At 43.4% G+C, this 23,788-nt stretch overlaps 1 protein-coding gene across 2 annotated transcripts; it reads right to left on the bottom strand.

Annotated features, from left to right (window-relative positions):
- Positions 1 to 152: 152 nt before the first annotated feature.
- Positions 153 to 22,926, bottom strand: rassf6 (Ras association domain family member 6). Of its 2 annotated transcripts, XM_024443864.2 has the most exons (11): positions 22,757 to 22,926; positions 21,465 to 21,540; positions 19,792 to 19,870; positions 10,503 to 10,648; positions 10,307 to 10,410; positions 4,666 to 4,868; positions 2,471 to 2,572; positions 2,300 to 2,351; positions 1,985 to 2,103; positions 1,778 to 1,875; positions 153 to 455 (listed from the first exon to the last, which is right to left on the bottom strand). In XM_024443864.2, the coding sequence occupies exons 2-11, from the start codon at positions 21,509 to 21,511 to the stop codon at positions 383 to 385; spliced, it is 1,023 nt and encodes a 340-aa protein (XP_024299632.2). In that variant the 5' UTR covers positions 21,512 to 21,540; positions 22,757 to 22,926; the 3' UTR covers positions 153 to 382. The 2 variants fall into 2 exon arrangements, with proteins under 2 accessions (XP_024299632.2, XP_042158723.1); XM_042302789.1 differs by lacking the exon at positions 22,757 to 22,926 and having other exon boundaries at positions 21,465 to 21,892.
- Between the last annotated feature and the right edge of the window lie 862 nt (positions 22,927 to 23,788).

Below are 23,788 nucleotides of genomic sequence, written 5' to 3'. Positions count from 1 at the left end.
AGGTTTAGTTATGGTGTAGTATGTCTGAGTCCCAAATGGCACCCTATTCCCTATACAGCGCAACGTCCTGGTCTAAGGTAGTGCACTATATAGGGAATAGGGCTCTGGTCTAAAGTAGTGCACTATATAGGGAATAGGGCTCTGGTCTAAAGTAGTGTACTATATAGGGAATAGGGCTCTGATCTAAAGTAGTGCACTATATAGGGAATAGGGCTCTGATCTAAAGTAGTGCACTATATAGGGAATAGGGTGCCATTTGGGACACAGTTATTAATTTAATCTTGAACATCCTCTTCCCTGGACAGTATGTCCCTTCATGTATTCTGTGTACTGTTGTTCTGGTATGTGTTGTGTGAAGTCCAATCTGTGTGAAGTCCACTCCTCACACCTCTGTCTCGGTCTTGGTGATCTTGGAGCTGAGAAGCTGAGACAAGACTATTTGCTGCTGGTTGTACCTATAGGACACAAAAACAGCCCATCACTGTTTAACTACAGGTGACACATCACCGTTTGGCCACAGGTGACACATCACCGTTTAGCTACAGGTGACACATCACCGTTTAGCTACAGGTGACACATCACCGTTTAACTACAGGTGACCCATCACCGTTTAACTACAGGTGACACATCACCGTTATGCTACAGGTGACACATCACCGTTTAACTACAGGTGACCCATCACCGTTTAACTACAGGTGACACATCACCGTTTAGCTGCAGGTGACACATCACCGTTTAACTACAGGTGACACATCACCGTTTAACTACAGGTGACACATCACCGTTTAACTACAGGTGACACATCACCGTTATGCTACAGGTGACACATCACCGTTTAACTACAGGTGACACATCACCGTTATGCTACAGGTGACACATCAACGTTTAACAACAGGTGACCCATCACCGTTTAACTACAGGTGACATCACATCAACTACAGGTGACACATCACCGTTAACTACAGGTGACACATCACCGTTTAACTACAGGTGACACATCACCGTTTAACTGCAGGTGACACATCACCGTTTAACTACAGGTGCCACATCACCATTTAACTACAGGTGACACATCAACGTTTAACAACAGGTGACACATCACCATTTAACTGCAGGTGACACATCACCATTTAACTACAGGTGACACATCACCATTTAACTACAGGTGACACATCACCATTTAACTACAGGAGACACATCACCATTTAACTACAGGTGACACATCAGCGTTATGCTACAGGTGACACATCACCGTTGTGCTACAGGTGACACATCACCGTTTAACTACAGGTGACACATCACCGTTTAACTACAGGTGACACATCACCGTTTAACTGCAGGTGACACATCACCGTTTAGCTACAGGTGACACATCACCGTTTAGCTACAGGTGACACATCACCGTTTAACTACAGGTGACACATCACCGTTTAACTACAGGTGACACATCACCGTTTAACTACAGGTGACACATCACCGTTTAACTGCAGGTGACACATCACCGTTTAGCTACAGGTGACACATCACCGTTTAGCTACAGGTGACACATCACCGTTTAACTACAGGTGACACATCACCGTTATGCTACAGGTGACACATCACTGTTTAGCTACAGGAGACACAGAGTAAACACAGTACGGTTTAGATTCCAGATCGACCCAGTTGACCTGACAGGGTTGATTCAGTGCATGTTAATAACCCAGAACCCAGTCTGAATGTTTCGGGCCCCCTCTAATTTAGGTAACAGTTAGGATAGTTTAACTCCTTCATAACTCACTTGGTGGTGATTCTCTGCACTGCTCTGTTCTCCTCCTCCTCCAGCTTCACTAGAACCCCCTCCAGGATGGGCAGCTCCAGGTTGAGGTACATGGCCACCTGGGGAGAGAGCAGAGCTAGTCATAGGCAAGGGGGTTAGTGCACTGTGTGTGGCTAGTGTCCAAAACTCATTCTGGCCTCAAAACCCTGCTGAAGGGCAGACACTCACATCGTTGCTGACTTCCTCTTCATCTCTGTCCATGAGGAAAATCTTCATGATGTTCTCTGCTGGGCCCTGAACAAGCCTCTCCCACAGCGGCAGATCTGAGTCAGACAGCTTCTTCTTCTCTATAGGATGAAACAGACACTATTAATTCTAACCCTGGAGAACCCTAACCCTGGAGAACAATAACCTTGGAGAACCCTAACATTGGAGAACCCTGGAGAGCCCCAGTTTACACCAATTATACCCCGTCCAACGTGTTAATAATGTCAGAAGGATAGCAGAATCAGTTGTGTTCTGGAAGAGAATGGCTCAACGTACCTCCACTTTGATGGACACAGTAGAGGGCAAACTCATTAGGATCATTTTCTATCTGCAACACAACGTGGAAGCACAGCGGTGAACCAGACACACGTACTATTAGAACCAAACCAGAAGACTTCCCCCAAGTGAACTAACAACAATACAACCTGGTAATTTGACATAATTCACCTTGAATTTCTGAAGGAGCTGTGATATGACCTGATGTGTTGTCATTTTGCTGTTGATACGGACATTAGTGGATGTTCCATAGGTTGGAGTGAATATAGCCGTCTAGAGAGAGGGAAACAGAGACAGACACAAGAGACACAAAGAGAGAGAAACAAAGACAGAGAAAGAGAGAGACGAGAGAGACAGAGACAGAGACGGAGAAAGAAAGAGAAACAGAGTCAGAGACGAGAGAGACAGATGAGAGAGACAGAGACCGAGAGAGACAGAGAGACAGAGAGAGAGACAGAGGAGAGAGACAGAGACAGTTTTTAAAAAACTTTATTGGGTCTGGGAACCCACAACACAATAAACACTCAAACAACCAAGCAGAACCCCTCAGTGAGGGGCCAACCAAGCAGATCCTCTCAGTGAGGGGCCAACCAAGCAGATCCCCTCAGTGAGGGGCCAACCAAGCAGATCCTCTCAGTGAGGGGCCAACCAAGCAGATCCCCTCAGTGAGGGGCCAACCAAGCTGCTTAGCATTGCTGACAGCCTGGCTAGACTGCAGAGTCAAACCCAGGAAGTCATTGCCCAGGCGATATTCTCCCATTCTCCCATTCTCCCACTCTCCCATTGTAGATCAGTTCATCCACAAAGTCATCATCATTCATTGGCCCAAAGCCGACCATTGTCTTGCTCTATTTTCCATCATAGGGGCCCTTACAAGTTGCCTTACATGCTTCTTCAAACTCTTTGTGACGCAAAATCTTCATGCCGAGCACATCTAGGTAAAAGATAGCCGTTTGGCTTCGGTCACCCAGTTTGAAAATGAGAAGCAAGGCTCGTCTCAAAGCCACTATACTCCAAGTGAGTTTGCTATGTACTATACGATTATTATATATCACACTCGGTTTTTCCACGTTGATTAAGGATCCTTGCAATTGATTGTCAATATAGAAAAGAGACAACTAGAAGCCAGAAGAAAAAACCCACCCTAAAAGGATCATCATCATTGTTCTCATTTCTCTGAACCTGACCATGTTTCCCACTAGCTTTTATTGCCGTAACAGCAGTAACACATTTCCTCAAGAGGAAACTCTTCTCTTCACACTCAACTGGTCTAACCCCACCCTAACCCCACCGTCTTCTGTAACACCACAGCTGACCGCACAAACTTATCAACATCCCAAAAAATCTGCCAATTTGACAGATTTCCCCAAAGTCTGATCCAGGAATCCATTTACCTCATCTACATTGTAAATTGAGTCTTCACCAGCTGCTATCTTAACAATAGAGATGTCCATATCCTTCTCCTGATCCTCCTCAACTGAGGCCACAGTCTGACTCCCATCTGCCACATCCCTCTCAACACTCCCCACTTGCAGCCCATCACTCGTACTGGGCATCTCCTCCACTACCTGGGAGACTAGCTCCACCTGAACCCTCTTCTGTACCCCATCACTTGTACTGGGCATCTCCTCACCAGTCTGGGGAAATGGCTCCCAAGAACCTTCCTTACCTCCTCCAACAATATTTTTCTGCTGAACATCAGACACTATGTTCCCCTCTGGTACAAGCAGCAACTCAGTACCCTCAACATGGACAACTTGTTCCTCAGCAACAGGTGCTTGTGGCTGCTCTACCACTGTCTGCCCCACCTCTCCCTACATCAGTGGGCCCAGGCGTTACGAGGACCACCTCTCCCTACATCAGTGGGCCCAGGTGTTATGAGGCCCACCTCTCTCTACATCAGTGGGTCCAGGCGTTATGAGGACCACCTATCTCTACATCAGTGGGCCCAGGTGTTATGAGGCCCACCTCTCTCTACATTAGTGGGTCAGGCGTTACGAGGACCCTCTGTGCATCTCCCAAAAGCCTCTACCACAAAAAATACATCATCATTCATAGAAAAGAAAACCACCAAGAAAAGAAAACAAGAAAGATAACACAGGAGATCTTAACTCCAGACACCGCTCATAAAATTCCCAGCATGCACTAAACACTCCCAGCATGCAAAGAAAGAAAGAAAGAAAGAAAGAAAGAAAGAAAGAAAGAAAGAAAGAAAGAAAGAAAGAAAGAAAGAAAGAAAGAAAGAAAGAAAGAAAGAAAGAAAGAAAGAAAGAAAGAAAGAAAGAAAGAAAGAAAGAAAGAAATTTGATGGATCAAATAATTTCCTAGATAGGTAATGATCAGGTCAGTTCTCTCATTGACATAACCTTGTAGTTATAGAAGTGTCCGTTGATGGAGAAGCAGTGTTGCCTGTTCCTCTCTCTCTGTGAGGGACTCCTCTTCACCCTCCTCTTCACCAAGGAAGCATCACTCATACAGCGGATCAGGTTGGACTGCTCCTCCTCCACCTCCGTCTTCTGCTTTGTGGGGGTGGGACGCAGCGTACAGCTTTCATAACTCCTGTAGCTCCCTGGACAGTAGAGTTGGGCGATATTACCTCACCCTTTCCCAATCCCCTCCAACTCACAAGACAGGCAATTCTCTTAACCTCATCTTTACTAGAGGCTGTTCTTCTACTAATCTCACTGTGACCCTCTCCAGGTCTCTGTTCTCCTACTAATCTCACTGTAACCCCCCTCCAGGTCTCTGTTCTCCTACAAATCTCACTGCACCCCCCTCCAGGTCTCTGTTATTCTACTAATCTCACTGTAACCCCCTCCACATCTCACTGTAACTCCCTCCAGGTCCCTGTTCTCTGTTTCGACCCTACTCCACTCCCATTCCGCATCTTATGACTCGCACTCTCCCCTTTCCTCCCGGCTGGCTCGGCCTTCTGCTCCTGCTACGTCGCTGAGTGACTCATTGTGAAGCTTACAGAACAGGGCTGCGGGCAGCTGAGCAAATATTTTTTTAAATACTAAACTTCCAGAGGACCTATCATCCTTTCACTCCCTCCTGTCTACCTTCTGTTCCTCTGTATCTGCTGCTAAAGCCACTTTCTACCATTAAATGTCATGGTTCTACCCTGAAACTATTTTCTACATTCTCCTCCATCCTTAATTCCCCCCTCCCTCTCTGTAGGTGACTTTTAGTCAATGACTTTGAAAAAAAGATTGACGATATCTTTTACTCATTCACATCCTATTGAGTCCACTGGTTTCACTCACACAGATCATCCCCTCCTCTCTTCTCCAGGCCATCTCTGGAGACCTTCTCCCATTCCTCACTTCCCTCATCAACTCATCCCTGACCAGTGGTTGCGTCCCCTCTGACTTAAAAATGGGCAATTGCTCCCCTTCCCTTTTAGTTGTTCTTAAACTTTTGACTAGTGGTGTAAATATACAGTACCAGTTAAAATGCACCTACTCATTCAAGGGTTTCTTTATTTTCTACATTGTAGAACAATCGTGTAGATATCAAAACTATGAAATAACACATCATGTAGTAACCAAAAAAATGTAAACAAATAAAAAAAATGGTTCTTCAAAGTAGCCTTGATGACAGCTTTGCACACTCTTGGCATTCTCTCAACCAGCTTCATGAGGTAGTCACCTGAAATGCATTTTAATTAAGAGGTGTGCCATAAAGTTATTTTGTGGAATTTCTTTCCTTCTTAATGCGTTTGAGCCAATCAGTTGACTTGTGACAAGGTAGGAGTGGTATACAGAAGATAGCCCTATTTGGCAAAAGACCAAGTCCATATTATGGCAAGAACAGCTCAAATAAGCAAAGAGAAACGACAGACCATCATTACTCTAAGACATGAAGGTCAGTCAATACGGAAAATGTCAAGAACTTTGAAAGTTTCTTAAAGGGCATTCACAAAAACCATCAAGTGCTATGATGAAACTAGCTCTCATGAGGTCCGTCACAGGAAAGGAAGACGCAGAGTTACCTCTGCTGCAGAGGATAAGTTCATTAGAGTTACCAGTCTCAGATTGCAGCCCAAATAAATGCTTTTCAGAGTTCAAGTAATAGATACATCTCAACATCAACTGTTCAGAGGAGACTGTGTGAATCAGGCCTTTATGGTCGAATTGCTGCAAAGAAACCACTACTAAAGGACACCAATAATAAGAAGAGACTTGCTTGGGCCAAGAAACACGAACAATGGACATTAGACCTGTGAAAACCTGTCATTTGGTCTGATGAGTCCAAATAAAAAAAATGTTGGTTCACCTCCACATGTGTGGTTCCCACCGTGAAGGAAGAGGTGTGGGGGTGCTTTGATGGTGACACTCAGTGATTTATTTAGAATTCAAGGCACACTTAATAAGTATGGCTACCACAGAATTCTGCAGCAATATGCCATCCCATCTGGTTTGCGCTTAGTGGGACTACCATTTGTTTTTCAACAGGACAATGACCCCAAACACACCTCCAGTCCTTGAAAGGGCAATTTGACCAAGAAGGAGAGTGATTGAGCTCTGCATCAGATGACTAGGCCTCCACAATCACCCAACCTCAACCCAATTGAGATGGTTTGGGATGAATTGGACCGCAGAGTGAAGGAAAAGCAGGAAAAACTCCTTCAAGACTGTTTGAAAAGCATTCCAGGTGAAGCTGGTTGAGAGAATGTGAATGCAAGAGTGTGCAAAGCTGTCACCAAGGCAAAGGGTGGCTACATTCAGCAGGAGTTGTTTTAGTCTCAGCAAGAGATGTTTCAGTCTCAGCAGGAGTTGCAACTGTCTCATGTGTCATTCGTTAAAATGACGTTGTCCTAATATGGACACCGTACAGCAAATTTAGTTCATTTCTCTATGGAGACATTAATTGGAGATTAATTTAGACCTTCAATCAACTATTCATTCAACTGATGGCTTTAGTGGCAATGAACTGAAGGGGAATACCTGCAGTGTGGTTGTTAAGGTGAGTTTACCTGTAATGTGGTTAGGGTGAGGTTACCTATAGTGTGGTTGTTAAGGTTAATTTATCTGCAGTGTGGTTGTTAAGGTGAGGTTACCTGTAGTGTGGTTGTTAAGGTGAGTTTACCTGCAGTGTGGTTGTTAAGGTGAGTTTACCTGTAGTGTGGTTGTTAAGGTGAGGTTACCTGTAGTGTGGTTGTTAAGGTGAGGTTACCAGTATTGTGGTTGTTAAGGTGAGGTTACCTGTAGTGTGGTTGTTATAGTTAAGGTGAGGTTACCTGTAGTGTGGTTGTTAAGGTGAGGTTACCTGTAGTGTGGTTGTTAAGGTGAGGTTACCAGTATTGTGGTTGTTAAGGTGAGGTTACCTGTAGTGTGGTTGTTATAGTTAAGGTGAGGTTACCTGTAGTGTGGTTGCTATAGTTCAGGTGAGGTTACCTGTAATGTGGTTGCTATAGTTAAGGTGAGGTTACCTGTAAAGTGGTTGCTATAGTTAAGGTGGGGTTACCTGTCGTGTGGTTGTTATAGTTAAGGTGAGGTTACCTGTCGTGTGGTTGCTATAGTTCAGGTGAGGTTACCTGTAATGTGGTTGCTATAGTTAAGGTGAGGTTACCTGTAGTGTGGTTGTTATAGTTAAGGTGAGGTTACCTGTAGTGTGGTTGCTATAGTTAAGGTGAGGTTACCTGTAGTGTGGTTGCTATAGTTAAGGTGAGGTTACCTGTAGTGTGGTTGCTATAGTTCAGGTGAGGTTACCTGTAATGTGGTTGCTATAGTTAAGGTGAGGTTACCTGTAAAGTGGTTGCTATAGTTAAGGTGAGGTTACCTGTAGTGTGGTTGTTATAGTTAAGGTGAGGTTACCTGTAGTGTGGTTGCTATAGTTAAGGTGAGGTTACCTGTAGTGTGGTTGTTATAGTTAAGGTGAGGTTACCTGTAGTGTGGTTGCTATAGTTAAGGTGAGGTTACCTGTCGTGTGGTTGTTATAGTTAAGGTGAGGTTACCTGTCGTGTGGTTGCTATAGTTAAGGTGAGGTTACCTGTCATGTGGTTGCTATAGTTAAGGTGAAGTTACCTGTAATGTGGTTGCTATAATTAAGGTGAGGTTACCTGTAAAGTGGTTGCTATAGTTAAGGTGAGGTTACCTGTAGTGTGGTTGTTATAGTTAAGGTGAGGTTACCTGTAGTGTGGTTGTTAAGGTGAGATAACCTGTCGTGTGGTTGCTATAGTTAAGGTGAGGTTACCTGTAAAGTGGTTGCTATAGTTAAGGTGAGGTTACCTGTAAAGTGGTTGCTATAGTTAAGGTGAGGTTACCTGTAAAGTGGTTGCTATAGTTAAGGTGAGGTTACCTGTAAAGTGGTTGCTATAGTTAAGGTGAGGTTACCTGTAGTGTGGTTGCTATAGTTAAGGTGAGGTTACCTGTAGTGTGGTTGCTATAGTTAAGGTGAGGTTACCTGTCGTGTGGTTGTTAAGGTGAGGTTACCTGTAGTGTGGTTGTTATAGTTAAGGTGAGGTTACCAGTAGTGTGGTTGCTATAGTTAAGGTGGGGTTACCTGTCATGTGGTTGCTATAGTTAAGGTGAAGTTACCTGTAATGTGGTTGCTATAATTAAGGTGAGGTTACCTGTAAAGTGGTTGCTATAGTTAAGGTGAGGTTACCTGTAGTGTGGTTGTTATAGTTAAGGTGAGGTTACCTGTAGTGTGGTTGTTAAGGTGAGATAACCTGTCGTGTGGTTGCTATAGTTAAGGTGAGGTTACCTGTAAAGTGGTTGCTATAGTTAAGGTGAGGTTACCTGTAGTGTGGTTGCTATAGTTAAGGTGAGGTTACCTGTAGTGTGGTTGCTATAGTTAAGGTGAGGTTACCTGTCGTGTGGTTGTTAAGGTGAAGTTACCTGTAATGTGGTTGCTATAATTAAGGTGAGGTTACCTGTAGTGTGGTTGTTATAGTTAAGGTGAGGTTACCTGTTGTGGTTGCTATAGTTAAGGTGAGGTTACCTGTAGTGTGGTTGCTATAGTTAAGGTGAGGTTACCTGTAGTGTGGTTGTTATAGTTAAGGTGAGGTTACCTGTAGTGTGGTTGTTATAGTTAGAGGTTACCTGTAGTGTGGTTGTTAAGGTGAGGTTACCTGTAGTGTGGTTGTTATAGTTAAGGTGAGGTTACCTGTAGTGTGGTTGCTATAGTTAAGGTGAGGTTACCTGTCGTGTGGTTGTTAGAGTTAAGGTGAGGTTACCTGTCTATAGTTAAGGTGAGGTTACCTGTAGTGTGGTTGCTATAGTTAAGGTGAGGTTACCTGTAGTGTGGTTGTTATAGTTAAGGTGAGGTTACCTGTAGTGTGGTTGCTATAGTTAAGGTGAGGTTACCTGTAGTGTGGTTGCTATAGTTAAGGTGAGGTTACCTGTAGTGTGGTTGCTATAGTTAAGGTGAGGTTACCTGTAGTGTGGTTGCTATAGTTAAGGTGAGGTTACCTGTAGTGTGGTTGCTATAGTTAAGGTGAGGTTACCTGTAGTGTGGTTGCTATAGTTAAGGTGAGGTTACCTGTAGTGTGGTTGCTATAGTTAAGGTGAGGTTACCTGTCGTGTGGTTGCTATAGTTAAGGTGAGGTTACCTGTCGTGTGGTTGCTATAGTTAAGGTGAGGTTACCTGTCGTGTGGTTGCTATAGTTAAGGTGAAGTTACCTGTAATGTGGTTGCTATAATTAAGGTGAGGTTACCTGTAAAGTGGTTGCTATAGTTAAGGTGAGGTTACCTGTAGTGTGGTTGTTATAGTTAAGGTGAGGTTACCTGTAGTGTGGTTGCTATAGTTAAGGTGAGGTTACCTGTAGTGTGGTTGTTAAGGTGAGGTAACCTGTAGTGTGGTTGCTATAGTTAAGGTGAGGTTACCTGTAGTGTGGTTGCTACAGTTAAGGTGAGGTTACCTGTAGTGTGTTTGCTATAGTTCAGGTGAGGTTACCTGTAGTGTGGTTGCTATAGTTAAGGTGAGGTTACCTGTAGTGTGGTTGCTATAGTTAAGGTGAGGTTACCTGTAGTGTGTTTGCTACAGTTAAGGTGAGGTTACCTGTCGTGTGGTTGCTGGTCTCCTCTGCAGGATGCTGCTTGTTGGTCTCCTCTGTCTCATTGATCTGATGGAGGTCTTCAAACTCCCCCCATCGTGTCATCCCCCTGACAGACAGAGAGGGTTTAGCCTGAGTGATGCTTGTATTTTAACTATGACTGTGGTATTGACATAATGCATGATAAAGGTCAAAGGTAACCTCTTGCGTCCATGAGGACTGACTGGGTCAGGTGACAGTAGGCTGGTGATCGGTTGTTGTTTGTCATCCTGTATTTTGAGCCTGATAGGCTGCCGTACTCCCCAGTTGATATTCAGGAATCCCTCGAACACCACCTCTCCATCTCTCTAGCGGAGATAAACACAGTTCTTAGTCTTAACATATATAACATATACTGTTTGTTGATTAGGTTTTAACGGTACAGGGGTACAGAGCTGTAAACACGTTGGTTAGGGTTTAACGGTACAACAGTACAGAGCTGTAGACACGTTGGTTAGGTTTTAACGGTACAGGGGTCCAGAGCTGTAAACACGTTGGTTAGGGTTTAACGGTACAGGGGTCCAGAGCTGAAACACGTTGGTTAGGTTTTAACGGTACAGGGGTACAGAGCTGAAAACACGTTGGTTAGGGTTTAGGTACAGGGGTCCAGAGCTGTAAACACGTTGGTTAGGTTTTAACGGTACAGGGCTGTAAACACGTTGGTTAGGTTTTAACGGTACAGGGGTCCAGAGCTGTAAACACGTTGGTTAGGTTTTAACGGTACAGGGCTGTAAACACGTTGGTTAGGTTTTAACGGTACAGGGGTCCAGAGCTGTAAACACGTTGGTTAGGTTTTAACGGTACAGGGGTCCAGAGCTGTAAACACGTTGGTTAGGTTTTAACGGTACAGGGGTGAAACACGTTGGTTAGGTTTTAGCAGGGGTACAGAGCTGTAAACACATTGGTTAGGTTTTAACGGTACAGGGGTACAGAGCTGAAACACGTTGGTTAGGTTTTAACAGGGGTAGGGCTGTAAACACGTTGGTTAGGTTTTAACGGTACAGGGGTCAGAGCTGTAAACACGTTGGTTAGGTTTTAACGGTACAGGGGTACAGAGCTGAAACACGTTGGTTAGGTTTTAACGGTACAGGGGTACAGAGCTGTAAACACGTTGGTTAGGTTTTAACGGTACAGAGCTGTAAACACGTTGGTTAGGGTTTAACGGTACAGGGGTACAGAGCTGTAAACACGTTGGTTAGGTTTTAACGGTACAGAGCTGTAAACACGTTGGTTAGGTTTTAACACAGAGCTGTAAACACGTTGGTTAGGTTTTAACGGTACAGAGCTGTAAACACGTTGGTTAGGTTTTAACGGTACAGAGCTGTAAACACGTTGGTTAGGTTTTAACGGTACAGGGGTCCAGAGCTGTAAACACGTTGGTTAGGTTTTAGGTTTTAAACACGTTGGTTAGGGCAGGGGTACAGGGCTGTAAACACGTTGGTTAGGGTTTAACGGTACAGGGGTCCAGAGCTGTAAACACGTTGGTTAGGTTTTAATGGTACAGGGGTACAGAGCTGTAGACACGTGGTTAAACACAGGGCTGTAAACACGTTGGTTAGGGTTTAACGGTACAGAGCTGTAAACACGTTGGTTAGGGTTTAACGGTACAGGGGTCCAGAGCTGTAAACACGTTGGTTAGGTTTTAACGGTACAGGGGTCCAGAGCTGTAAACACGTTGGTTAGGTTTTAACGGTACAGGGGTCCAGAGCTGTAAACACGTTGGTTAGGGTTTAACGGTACAGGGCTGTAAACACGTTGGTTAGGTTTTAACGGTACAGGGGAGCTGTAAACACGTTGGTTAGGTTTTAACGGTACAGGGGTGAGCTGTAAACACGTTGGTTAGGTTTTAACGGTACAGGGGTCCAGAGCTGAAACACGTTGGTTAGGTTTTAACGGTACAACAGTACAGAGCCGTAAACACGTTGGTTAGGTTTTAACGGTACAGGGCTGTAAACACGTTGGTTTGGTTTAACGGTACAGGGGTACAGAGCTGTAAACACGTTGGTTAGGTTTTAACGGTACAGGGGTCCAGAGCTGTAAACACGTTGGTTAGGTTTAACGGTACAGGGGTACAGAGCTGTAAACACGTTGGTTAGGTTTTAACGGTACAGGGGTACAGAGCTGTAGACACGTTGGTTAGGTTTTAACGGTACAGGGGTACAGAGCTGTAGACACGTTGGTTAGGTTTTAACGGTACAGGGGTACAGAGCTGTAGACACGTTGGTTAGGTTTTAACGGTACAGGGGTACAGAGCTGTAAACACGTTGAAGACTTTTTTAGGGTGGTTAAAAAGTGGTAATTAGATGCATCTATCGTCCACCCGATTCTGACATTGGTCGTTTCACTGATATCCTTGCATCAACCTTGGATTTGATTGGGTGATTCATTTCTATTGGGTGTTTTCAACATACATTAAATTAAAAATGAGAACCACTCACTGACACCTGACTTGTTGAATACTTGATACTCCATCTATCTGTGTCCCCTCATCTATAAGACCACAGACTGACCAGTTCACCTGTATCCCCTCATCTATAAGACCACAGACTGACCAGTTCACCTGTATCCCCTCATCTATAAGACCAGACTGACCAGTTCACCTCTATCCCCTCATCTATAAGACCACAGACTGACCAGTTCACCTGTATCCCCTCATCTATAAGACCAGACTGACCAGTTCACCTCTATCCCCTCATCTATAAGACCACAGACTGACCAGTTCACCTGTATCCCCTCATCTATAAGACCAGACTGACCAGTTCACCTGTATCCCCTCATCTATAAGACCACAGACTGACCAGTTCACCTGTATCCCCTCATCTATAAGACCAGACTGACCAGTTCACCTGTATCCCCTCATCTATAAGACCACAGACTGACCAGTTCACCTGTATCCCCTCATCTATAAGACCAGACTGACCAGTTCACCTGTATCCCCTCATCTATAAGACCACAGACTGACCAGTTCACCTGTATCCCCTCATCTATAAGACCAGACTGACCAGTTCACCTGTATCCCCTCATCTATAAGACCTCAGACTGACCAGTTCACCTGACACCCTTATTGATCATATTTTTACTAATCCTTTGAATAATGTGGCTAATACAGGTATACTTTATTCTGACATTTCTGACCACTTTCCAATTTCCCACTTCTCTTTGGCAGTTGGACATGAACAGATGGGAATGATTAGTAGCATTAAAGGTCGAATATTTAACTAAAGTAATTGTGAGCTCATTAAGATCTTGATTGATGATATTTCATGGTAAAATGTTTATAATCAGGCTGATGTGGAGTCTGCTTTACCTGACTTTTCTCACATCATTTAATTGTGTATTTCCCCACTGCTTTCCCTTAGTTAAACCATGTACGAGAGCACAAGAAGGGTTCAGGAAACCTTGGTTTACAAAACGTTCTCTGTAAAAAAAGAAAAGGAGTTCCTCTCCCCTGAATTCTGCAAATTACAAAAAGTGTATGAGCAAATTTAATCTCCTACTTCAGATATCCCCAAAAATATATTTTCCTAACATATTCCAAGAATCCTTAAATAATATATAAAGTCAATTTGGAAAATCATCAATCAACTGTTATGCATCTACAACTAGAAATAGGCATCTGCAACTATTCCATCTCAATGTATTGTGGGAAATAAGACCTGTAGTGATCTTGACTGTATTTCATGTTAATTTAAAAACTTTTTTGTGAATGTTGGTTTCTCTCTGTCAAAGAAAATAGAGAACTGATGGAAATCCCCTGGATTACATTAAGGGACATGTCCCTCCTCTGCTTCCGTTTGATCCTCCTGGTGTAATGGAGGGGATGGAGCTAATTGGTAATTTAGAGATATCAGCAGCAGGTCATGATGAGATTGGTGCCTCTTTGGTGAAATCAGTGTCTCACGATTGCTGAACCTCGAATGTATATTTTCACCAAATCATTGCAAACTGGTAATGCTCCTAAAGATAAAAAAAAATTGCCGAAGTTATCCCCCTCTATAGATCTGGGGTTCCGAGATTGTTTTTTTACAAATTACCTCCCCATATCAGTACTATGTTTTTCTAAAATCCTAGAAACATGGTGTAAGAGAATATTGATTATAATGAATTTAAGAGAATGTTGAAGCATTTAAATCAACCCTGTATTCTATATGAGAACCAATATGGTTTTGGTAAAAACCACTCCACAGATGTGGCACTTTTGCAACTCGTTGATAAAATCTTTACTGCCCTTTAAAACAATGAATACGCTCTTGGCATATTTTGATATTGATCCAAAGCGTTTGGTTGGTCATGAAATATTACTTTCCAAATTGCATTACTACAGTTTCATGGTTATACATATAATTACACAGCTCATTCTGAAAGTTTTCTGACCCCTTCCCTTTCCCACGCTTTGTTTCAGCCTTATTTAATAATGGAGTCAATCATTTTTTTACATTTAAAAAAGAAAATCCTCATCAATTTACACACAATACCCGAAAATGACAAAGCGAAAACAAGTTTAAATCATTTGTTTCACATTTATAAAAATTACAAAAATTAAAACGTATTTACATAATAATTCAGACCCTTTGCTATGAGACTCGAAATTGAGCTCAGGTGCATCCTGTTTCCACTGATCATCCTTGAGATGTTTCTACAACTTGATTGGAGTCCACCTGTGGTAAATTCAATTAGTAGGATATGATTTGTAAAGGCACACCGTTGTCTTTATAAGGTTACACAGTTGATAACGCATGTCAGAGCAAACACCATGCAATGTCGAAGGAATCGTCCGTAGAGCTCCGAGAAAGGATTCTGTCGAGGCACAGATCTGGGGAAGGGTACCAAAAATGTTCTGCAGCATTGAAGGTCCTCAAAAACACAGTGGCCTCCGTCATTCTTAAACGACAGAAGTTTGGAACCACCAGGACTCTTCCTAGAGCTGGCCGCCCGGCCAAACTTACCAATCGGGGGAGAAGGGCCTTGGTCAAGGCGGTGACCAAGAAACCGATAGTCACTCTCACAGAGTTCCTCTGTGGAGATGGGAAAACCTTCCAGAAGGACAACCATCTCTGCAGTACTCCATCAATCAGGCCTTTATGGTAGTGGCCAGACGTAAGCCACTCTTCAGTAAAAGGCACATGACAGCCCGCTTGGAGTTTGCAAAAAGGTACCTAAAGGACTCTCAGACTATGTGAAATAATATTCTCTGGTCTGATGAAAGATTGAATTCTTTGGCTTGAATGGCAAGCATCACATCTAGGGGAAACCTGGCACCATCCTTACGGTGAAGCACGGTGGTGGCAGCATCATGCTGTAGGGATGTTTTTCAGTGATAGGGACTGGGAGACTAGTCAGGATCAAGGGAAAGATGAACAGTGCAATGTACAGAGAGAAACTTGATGAAAACCTGACCCAGAGCGCACAGGACCTCAGACTGGGGTGAAGGTTCACCTTCCAACAGTACAACGACCCTAAACACACAGCCAAGACAACGCAATAGTGGCTTCGGGACAAGTCTCTGAATGTCCTTGAGTGGCCCAGCCAGAGCCCAGACTTGAACCCGATCTAACATCTCTGGAGACACCTGAAAATAGCTGTGCAACGACGCTCCCCATCCAACCTAACAGAGCTTGAGAGGATCTGCAGAGAAGAATGGGAGAATCTCCCCAAATACAGGTGTGCCAAGCTTGTAGCTTAATACCCAAGAATACTGGAGGCTGTAATCGCTGTCAAAGGTGCTTCAACAAAGTACTGAGTAAAGGGTCTGAATACTTATGTAAATTTGATATTTTAGCTTTTTATATATATATATAAATACACTTGTTTTTGCTTTGTCATTATAGGGTATTGTGTGTAGATTGATGAGGGAAAAAAACATATTGAATCGATTTTAGAATAAGGCTGTAATGTAACAAAATGTGGTCTGAATACTTTCCGAATGCACTGTCGTTATGTTTATGATAGAGAACAATTTGTTTATGCAAATGGATGTGCATGTACCACGGCCAAGATATCCTGTGGCGTCCCACAGGGTGTGATCATTGGACCTTAGTTATTCCTAATCTCCATGACCTTGCTGCTGTATCTTCTACCGTACTTCCCATTCTCTTTGCTGAGGAAACCAACTGGATGTATTACACTAAAATTAATGAAGCCAACTGGATTTATCACACCAAAATTAATGAAACCAACTCAGGAATGGACACATTTCTGAATGGTTCCAGAAAAACAAATTATATTTAAATATAAAAAAGATCTAACTGTATTGTATTCACGAGTAAGAATAAGAAAGATTGTAAAAAAAAGAGCCAGAATCTCAATTGGTGGCAATGAAATGGACCAAGGCACATCCACTAGATTCGTCTGAGTTGTAATTGATGAGAAGGTATCCTGGAAAAATCATTCTCATTCAGTCTGAAGTGAAATGAAGAAATGTGTTGGTTTCATCAGAAATATTACTGGTTTGGTTCATCAGGCTTGCTTCCGAACTCTTTACTGTAGCTTCATATACCCATATCTCATTTACTGTAATCTTGTCTGGGCCAGTACATTTGCCTCCTACCTACACAAATTACTCATCATCCAAAATACATTTGCAAGACAAGCCACCTCTAATTACGTGGCTCCATCTGCACCTTTGTTTAAGAAACTCTATCTTGCCTATTTACGACATTAATGTACGCCAATTATTATTATTATACTCATACCTCCCAGACAGTTTCCCTAAACCCTTCAATGGATTCTGGTAACATGACCGAATACAAACAGTGCAGCTATTCCCTCCGCAAGGCTATCAAACAAGCTAAGCGTCAGTATAGAGACAAAGTAGAATCTCAATTCAACGGCTCAGACACGAGGTATGTGGCAGGGTCTACAGTCAATCACGGACTACAAGAAGAAAACCAGCCCAGTCACGGACCAGGATGTCTTGCTCCCAGGCAGACTAAATAACTTTTTTGCCCGCTTTGAGGACAATACAGTGCCACTGACACGGCCTGCAACGAAAACATGCGGACTCTCCTTCACTGCAGCCGAGGTGAGTAAAACCTTTAAACGTGTTAACCCTCGCAAGGCTGCAGGCCCAGACGGCATCCCCAGCCGCGCCCTCAGAGCATGCGCAGACCAGCTGGCCGGTGTGTTCACGGACATATTCAATCAATCCCTATACCAGTCTGCTGTTCCCACATGCTTCAAGAGGGCCACCATTGTTCCTGTTCCCAAGAAAGCTAAGGTAACTGAGCTAAACGACTACCGCCCGTAGCACTCACTTCCGTCATCATGAAGTGCTTTGAGAGACTAGTCAAGGACCATATCACCTCCACCCTACCTGACACCCTAGACCCACTCCAATTTGCTTACCGCCCAAATAGGTCCACAGACGATGCAATCTCAACCACACTGCACACTGCCCTAACCCATCTGGACAAGAGGAATACCTATGTGAGAATGCTGTTCATCGACTACAGCTCGGCATTCAACACCATAGTACCCTCCAAGCTCGTTATCAAGCTCGAGACCCTGGGTCTCGACCCCGCCCTCTCCTGTACTCCCTGTTCACCCACGACTGCGTGGCCACGCACGCCTCCAACTCAATCATCAAGCTTGCGGACGACACAACAGTGGTAGGCTTGATTACCAACAACGACGAGACGGCCTACAGGGAGGAGGTGAGGGCCCTCGGAGTGTGGTGTCAGGAAAATAACCTCACACTTGACGTCAACAAAACTAAGGAGATGATTGTGGACTTCAGGAAACAGCAGAGGGAACACCCCCCTATCCACATCGATGGAACAGTAGTGGAGAGGGTAGTAAGTTTTAAGTTCCTCGGCATACACATCACAGACAAACTGAATTGGTCCACTCACACAGACAGCATCGTGAAGAAGGCGCAGCAGCGCCTCTTCAACCTCAGGAGGCTGAAGAAATTCGGCTTGTCACCAAAAGCACTCACAAACTTCTACAGATGCACAATCGAGAGCATCCTGGCGGGCTGTATCACCGCCTGGTACGGCAACTGCTCCGCCCACAACCGTAAGGCTCTCCAGAGGGTAGTGAGGTCTGCACAACGCATCACCGGGGGCAAACTACCTGCCCTCCAGGACACCTACACCACCCAATGTTACAGGAAGGCCATAAAGATCATCAAGGGCAACAACCACCCGAGCCACTGCCTGTTCACCCCGCTATCATCCAGAAGGCGAGGTCAGTACAGGTGCATCAAAGCTGGGACCGAGAGACTGAAAAACAGCTTCTATCTCAAGGCCATCAGACTGTTAAACAGCCACCACTAACATTGAGTGGCTGCTGCCAACACACTGACTCAACTCCAGCCACTTTAATAATGGGAATTGATGGGAAATGATGTAAAATATATCACTAGCCACTTTAAACAATGCTACCTAATATAATGTTTACATACCCTACAATATTCATCTCATATGCATACGTATATACTGTACTCTATATCATCTACTGCATCCTTATGTAATACATGTATCACTAGCCACTTTAACTATGCGACTTTGTTTACATACTCATCTCATATTTATATACTGTACCAGATACCATGTACTGTATCTTGCCTATGCTGCTCTGTACCATCACTCATTCATATATCTTTATGTACATATTCTTTATCCCCTTACACTGTGTATAAGACAGTAGTTTTTTTGGAATTGTTAGTTAGATTACTTGTTGGATTATTACTGCATTGTCGGAACTAGAAGCACAAGCATTTCGCTACACTCGCATTAACATCTGCTAACCATGTGTATGTGACAAATAAAATTTGATTTGATTTGATTTGGATTCTACCAGGTCCCAGTTTTCCTAAACCCTTCAATGGATTCTACCAGGTCCCAGACAGTTTACCTAAACCCTTCAATGGATTCTACCAGGTCCAGACAGTCCCTCCTCCATGAAGACTGGAGGTCAGCCTGATGAACCAAACTACTCAGTAATCTCCACTGATGAACCAAACTACTCAGTAATCTCCTCCATGAAGACTGGGGGTCAGCCTGATGGACCAAACTACTCAGTAATCTCCTCCATGAAGACTGGAGGTCAGCCTGATGAACCAAACTACTCTCCTCCATTTAGCCTAACTCTCACATTCACATTAAAACATTTTTTTTTAAATGTGATTATTGATTTGTACATTTATAATTAGTTGTTTGTGTTATCTGTTGAAACACACGTGTTTAATTGTTGTACTTGTGTATATAGTTTTTGTGGTTTGGTTTCATATCAGCCCTTGGGTTTCACCACACCAGTGTTTGTATTTATTAGTTCTTATTTTCAAATAAGTGCAAATAAATTAAACTTTAACTAAAATGTAAACTGCAGAAGTTTGATTTCGAAGTAGTAAATATGAGTAAATATTTGATTTGTTTTTATTACTTGTTCTTCTTCTTTGGTGCAAATAAAACATGTAAATAATTCAACGGAGCAGCGAAGGTCAACCTACCTCATAGAAGACAAGATGCTGCTGTGTCTTGTCTTTCAGAAAACAGTTGTACGTGTTCAGCAATGACAAGAACTCAGCCCTGTTAGAAACACAAGGTACACAGTAAATCAAGGATAGTTGAAATCAGAGTTAAAAAAAATATATTGTTAAATTGACTCTATTGGGAGTTATCTAATCCCTCAAGAGAGTAGTACACTGCCTGGAGTTCTTCATTTTACCTTTATTTAACTAGGCAAGTGAGTTAAGAAAAAGTTCTTATTTTCAATGACAGCCTAGGAATAGTGGGTTAACTGCCTGTTCAGGGGCAGAACGACAGATTTGTACCTTGTCAGCTCGGGGGTTTGAACTCGCAACCTTCCAGTTACTAGTCCAATGCTCTAACCACTATGCTACCCTGCTGCCATGAAAAATTAAAGTTAATGATGATAACTGGAGTTCATTGGGAAGGAGTACTTTTAACTCCATTAAGTAACCAGAGACAGGGAGTTAAATCTATGGAGTTATCCACAGATGTGGGATTGGCCTCATTGTCGTATTTCCCAGCATGTTCTGTTGCAGGCAGATTTTTAAAAATAGTTTATTTCAATATCAGTGTTTTTACGTACGTTGAATGTTTTTGATTTGATGCTACATAAACAGGTAAGAAACCATTTTTTTCTAAACTAATCCAATCTGAAAGTGGATTTATGAATACCGTTAGTTAGATAAATGTCCCAGTTGACATGGTGACAGGCATTTGAAATGAAAGTTGTGAGTGATTTAAAAGTAATGAGCTATTTGTTGTGACTGACCTAAAAGCTCAAGATATTTTTCTTCCAACACGGATTGGATATCACATTGCAATCCACCCTAATGTGCCACATTAAGAAATATTCAAACAAGGCTTTACACCCTTACAACTAAAAGGAAATCAACTGAAACAGAAATGTACTCTGTTGGTGTTAATTCCTCATTTAAAACGGCACAGAAAAATGTAAAATGGCAAGGGAGTTGATTGGCGTGGCAGTCTAAGGCACTGCATCTCAGTGCAAGAGGCGTCACTACAGTCCCTGGTTCGATTCCAGCCTGTATTACATCCGGCCGTGATTGGGAGTCCCATAGGGTGGCGAACAATTGGCCTGGGGTAGGCAGTCATTGTTATTAAGAATTTGTTCTTAACTGACTTGCTTAGTTAAATAATGGTTACATTTAAAACAACAACAACACTGAAAATAGTAAAATGGCAGTTGGAGTTCCATTTCCGATCGTTTAACTCCAAAAATATCAACACCATGACCAGAGTAGTTTTAACACAATATAAGGGTTGGACCATATAAACCCCAAAATACTGTTTAATTTAACTCCATAGGAGTTGAATTAACTCTTGCAATTTTACTGTGTATGTTAAATAGTGAATTGTAAGAATGCCAAAACATTCTGGAATAACATCCAAGATATTAGTTTGGATATAAAGCACAAGATAATACACAGCTGAAATATACAGTGTGAAAACTGAAAGCACAACTCTCCTTTGTTATAGCGCACTTAGCTGTTATGTATATACAGTATCTCGCTTGGACTTTTGAACTCTAATTTAGACTTCTCATTCCTTCTCAAGATTTTTGTACGGACCTTCACGTATTCTATCATCATGCAACAATCAACAGAGTCAGTAAAACACAGTAATGACATACCTTGACAGCACTCGCCCGTCTCTCATAACTACATGTGTATTCATCATGGAGTCATGGATTCAAACCCGATAGTCACCTGCAAGGACAAATATTAACCGTGTTATTAACCCAGTAAACACGTTAACAATCCTTCTACGTCTGAAACAAATGGCTGCAGTGCATTTCATTGTAACATGTTTCCACTTCAGAAATCATCTGTATTCTAGTTGGTCAGAGTAATGTTGTTGTGTCAGACAGCGTTCTGATAGTTGAGACTCTCCCAAATGGCATGTTATTCCCTCTATAGTGCACTACTTTTGACCTAGACCTACACACTTTATAGGGAACAGGGTGCCATTTGGGATGCCTAAACAGTGTCCTAATGCCTCCCCTCTCTGTCTAAACCTGTGCTGGTTGTTGGAAAGGAATCCAAAGTATTTAAAACCAACAGCTGCCAGCGATACAGTCAGTCAGTCAGTCAGTCAGTAGTCAATCAGTCAGTCAGACAGTCAGACAGTCAATCAGACAGTCAGTCAGTCAGTCAGTCAGTCAGACAGTCAGTCAGTCAGTCAGTCAGTCAGTCAGTCAGTCAGTCAGTCAGTAGTCAATCAGTCAGTCAATCAGACAGTCAGTCAGTCAGACCATGCTTAAACATAGTGAATAGAGCAACCCACTAAACACTAACTCAGATGCAGCCTCTTAACTCTCCCTCTCACTCATTCCCTCTCTTTATCTCTCTCTCTTTCTCTAAATATTGTCTCTGCTGAGAGATTTAATATGTGCCTCAGTCGGTAGACTACTTCAGAGGGAGTGGCCAGGCTCTGCCTGAACCTGTGTGTTGTAACTTTGGACTGTGTGTTCACAGAGTCACAGTGCGTCCTGTCAGCAGAGAGAAAAGACCTTGGAACCAGGGACCCAACGGAAACATTCCAGAGTCAACAGCAGCAATACTTTCAACAGAAATGAATTGTCCCTGTTTGTAACATCCAATCCTGTGAGCTCTTAATAACATGTAGCCAGAGGGGCGTAATACTGGTCTGCCTGCCTGCCTGCCTGCCTGCCTGCCTGCCTGCTCCACACCACACCAGTTTAGAGGATAGACTCTTTCAAAACAACATGAGTAGCCCTCACTGTATTCACATCATTAATGAGACAAGTTATGAATTCAAGTCTTTGTCTACACTTTTACAGACTGACTTTTTCCTACTCAAACACATGCAAATGAGAAGCATTTGATTACGGCAGGAATACGAACTCTGTCCGATTCATTATTTGTTTACGAAGCACACATATACAGTACAATAATAACTCACCTTCTTACAGCCTGAATTATGTGTGGTTGAGCTGCTAGCCAGGTCATCATCCCTCCATACTGGTGTTATAATTCCCCGTGTCTCGTCCTGCGTGTGTTCCTGCGTGTGTTCCCGTGTCTCGTCCTGCGTGTGTTCCTGTGTCTCTTCCTGCGTGTGTTCCCGTGTCTCGTCCTGTGTGTGTTCCTGTGTCTCTTCCTGTGTGTGTTCCTGTGTCTCTTCCTGTGTGTGTTCCTGTGTCTCTTCCTGTGTGTGTTCCTGTGTCTCTTCCTGTGTGTGTTCCTGTGACTCTTCCTGTGTGTGTTCCTGTGTCTCTTCCTGTGTGTGTTCCTGTGTGTGTTCCTGTGTCTCTTCCTGTGTGTGTTCCTGTGTGTGTTCCTGTGTCTCTTCCTGTGTGTGTTCCTGTGTGTGTTCCTGTGTGTGTTCCTGTGTCTCTTCCTGTGTGTGTTCCTGTGTCTCTTCCTGTGTCTCTTCCTGTGTGTGTTCCTGTGTGTGTTCCTGTGTCTCTTCCTGTGTCTCTTCCTGTGTGTGTTCCTGTGTGTTCCTGTTCCTGTGTGTGTTCCTGTGTGTGTTCCTGTGTCTCTTCCTGTGTGTGTTCCTGTTCCTGTGTCTCTTCCTGTGTGTGTTCCTGTGTCTCTTCCTGTGTGTGTTCCTGTGTCTCTTCCTGTGTGTGTTCCTGTGTGTGTTCCTGTGTCTCTTCCTGTGTGTGTTCCTGTGTGTGTTCCTGTGTCTCTTCCTGTGTGTGTTCCTGTGTCTCGTCCTGTGTCTCTTCCTGTGTCTCTTCCTGAGTGTCCAGAATGAGAAGCACGTTGACGTTGTGAAGTGAAAGAGAAGAGCGTGAAGGCAGAATAGGAGTTAATCATTACAGAACATGTAGAGGCAGACGGTGAGAGAGGGAGGTGGCTGAGTGTGTGTGTGTGTGTGTGTGTGTGTGTGTGTGTGTGTGTGTGTGTGTGCACACCACAGGGTAGAGTGTGTAGGAATTAACACACTTTTACCTCCGGGAACAACACTTCACCACTCAACCACCTCAGA

Source organism: Oncorhynchus tshawytscha, linkage group LG20, assembly GCF_018296145.1.
Source record: "Oncorhynchus tshawytscha isolate Ot180627B linkage group LG20, Otsh_v2.0, whole genome shotgun sequence".
NCBI lineage: Eukaryota > Metazoa > Chordata > Actinopteri > Salmoniformes > Salmonidae > Oncorhynchus > Oncorhynchus tshawytscha.
Note: the sequence above shows the minus strand (reverse complement) of the source record. Positions and strands in the feature narration are given on the sequence as shown.

Bases quoted from the DNA above. Each gene is read 5' to 3' on its own strand.
- rassf6 (XM_024443864.2), bottom strand. From the start codon at position 21,511: ATGATGAATACACATGTAGTTATGAGAGACGGGCGAGTGCTGTCAAG. The intron at 10,411-10,502 runs GTTACCTTTGAC...TCTGTCTGTCAG, and splicing joins AGTCCTCATGGACGCAAGAG to GGGGATGACACGATGGGGGG. The intron at 1,876-1,984 runs GTGAGTGTCTGC...CTCTCTCCCCAG, and splicing joins AAGAGGAAGTCAGCAACGAT to GTGGCCATGTACCTCAACCT.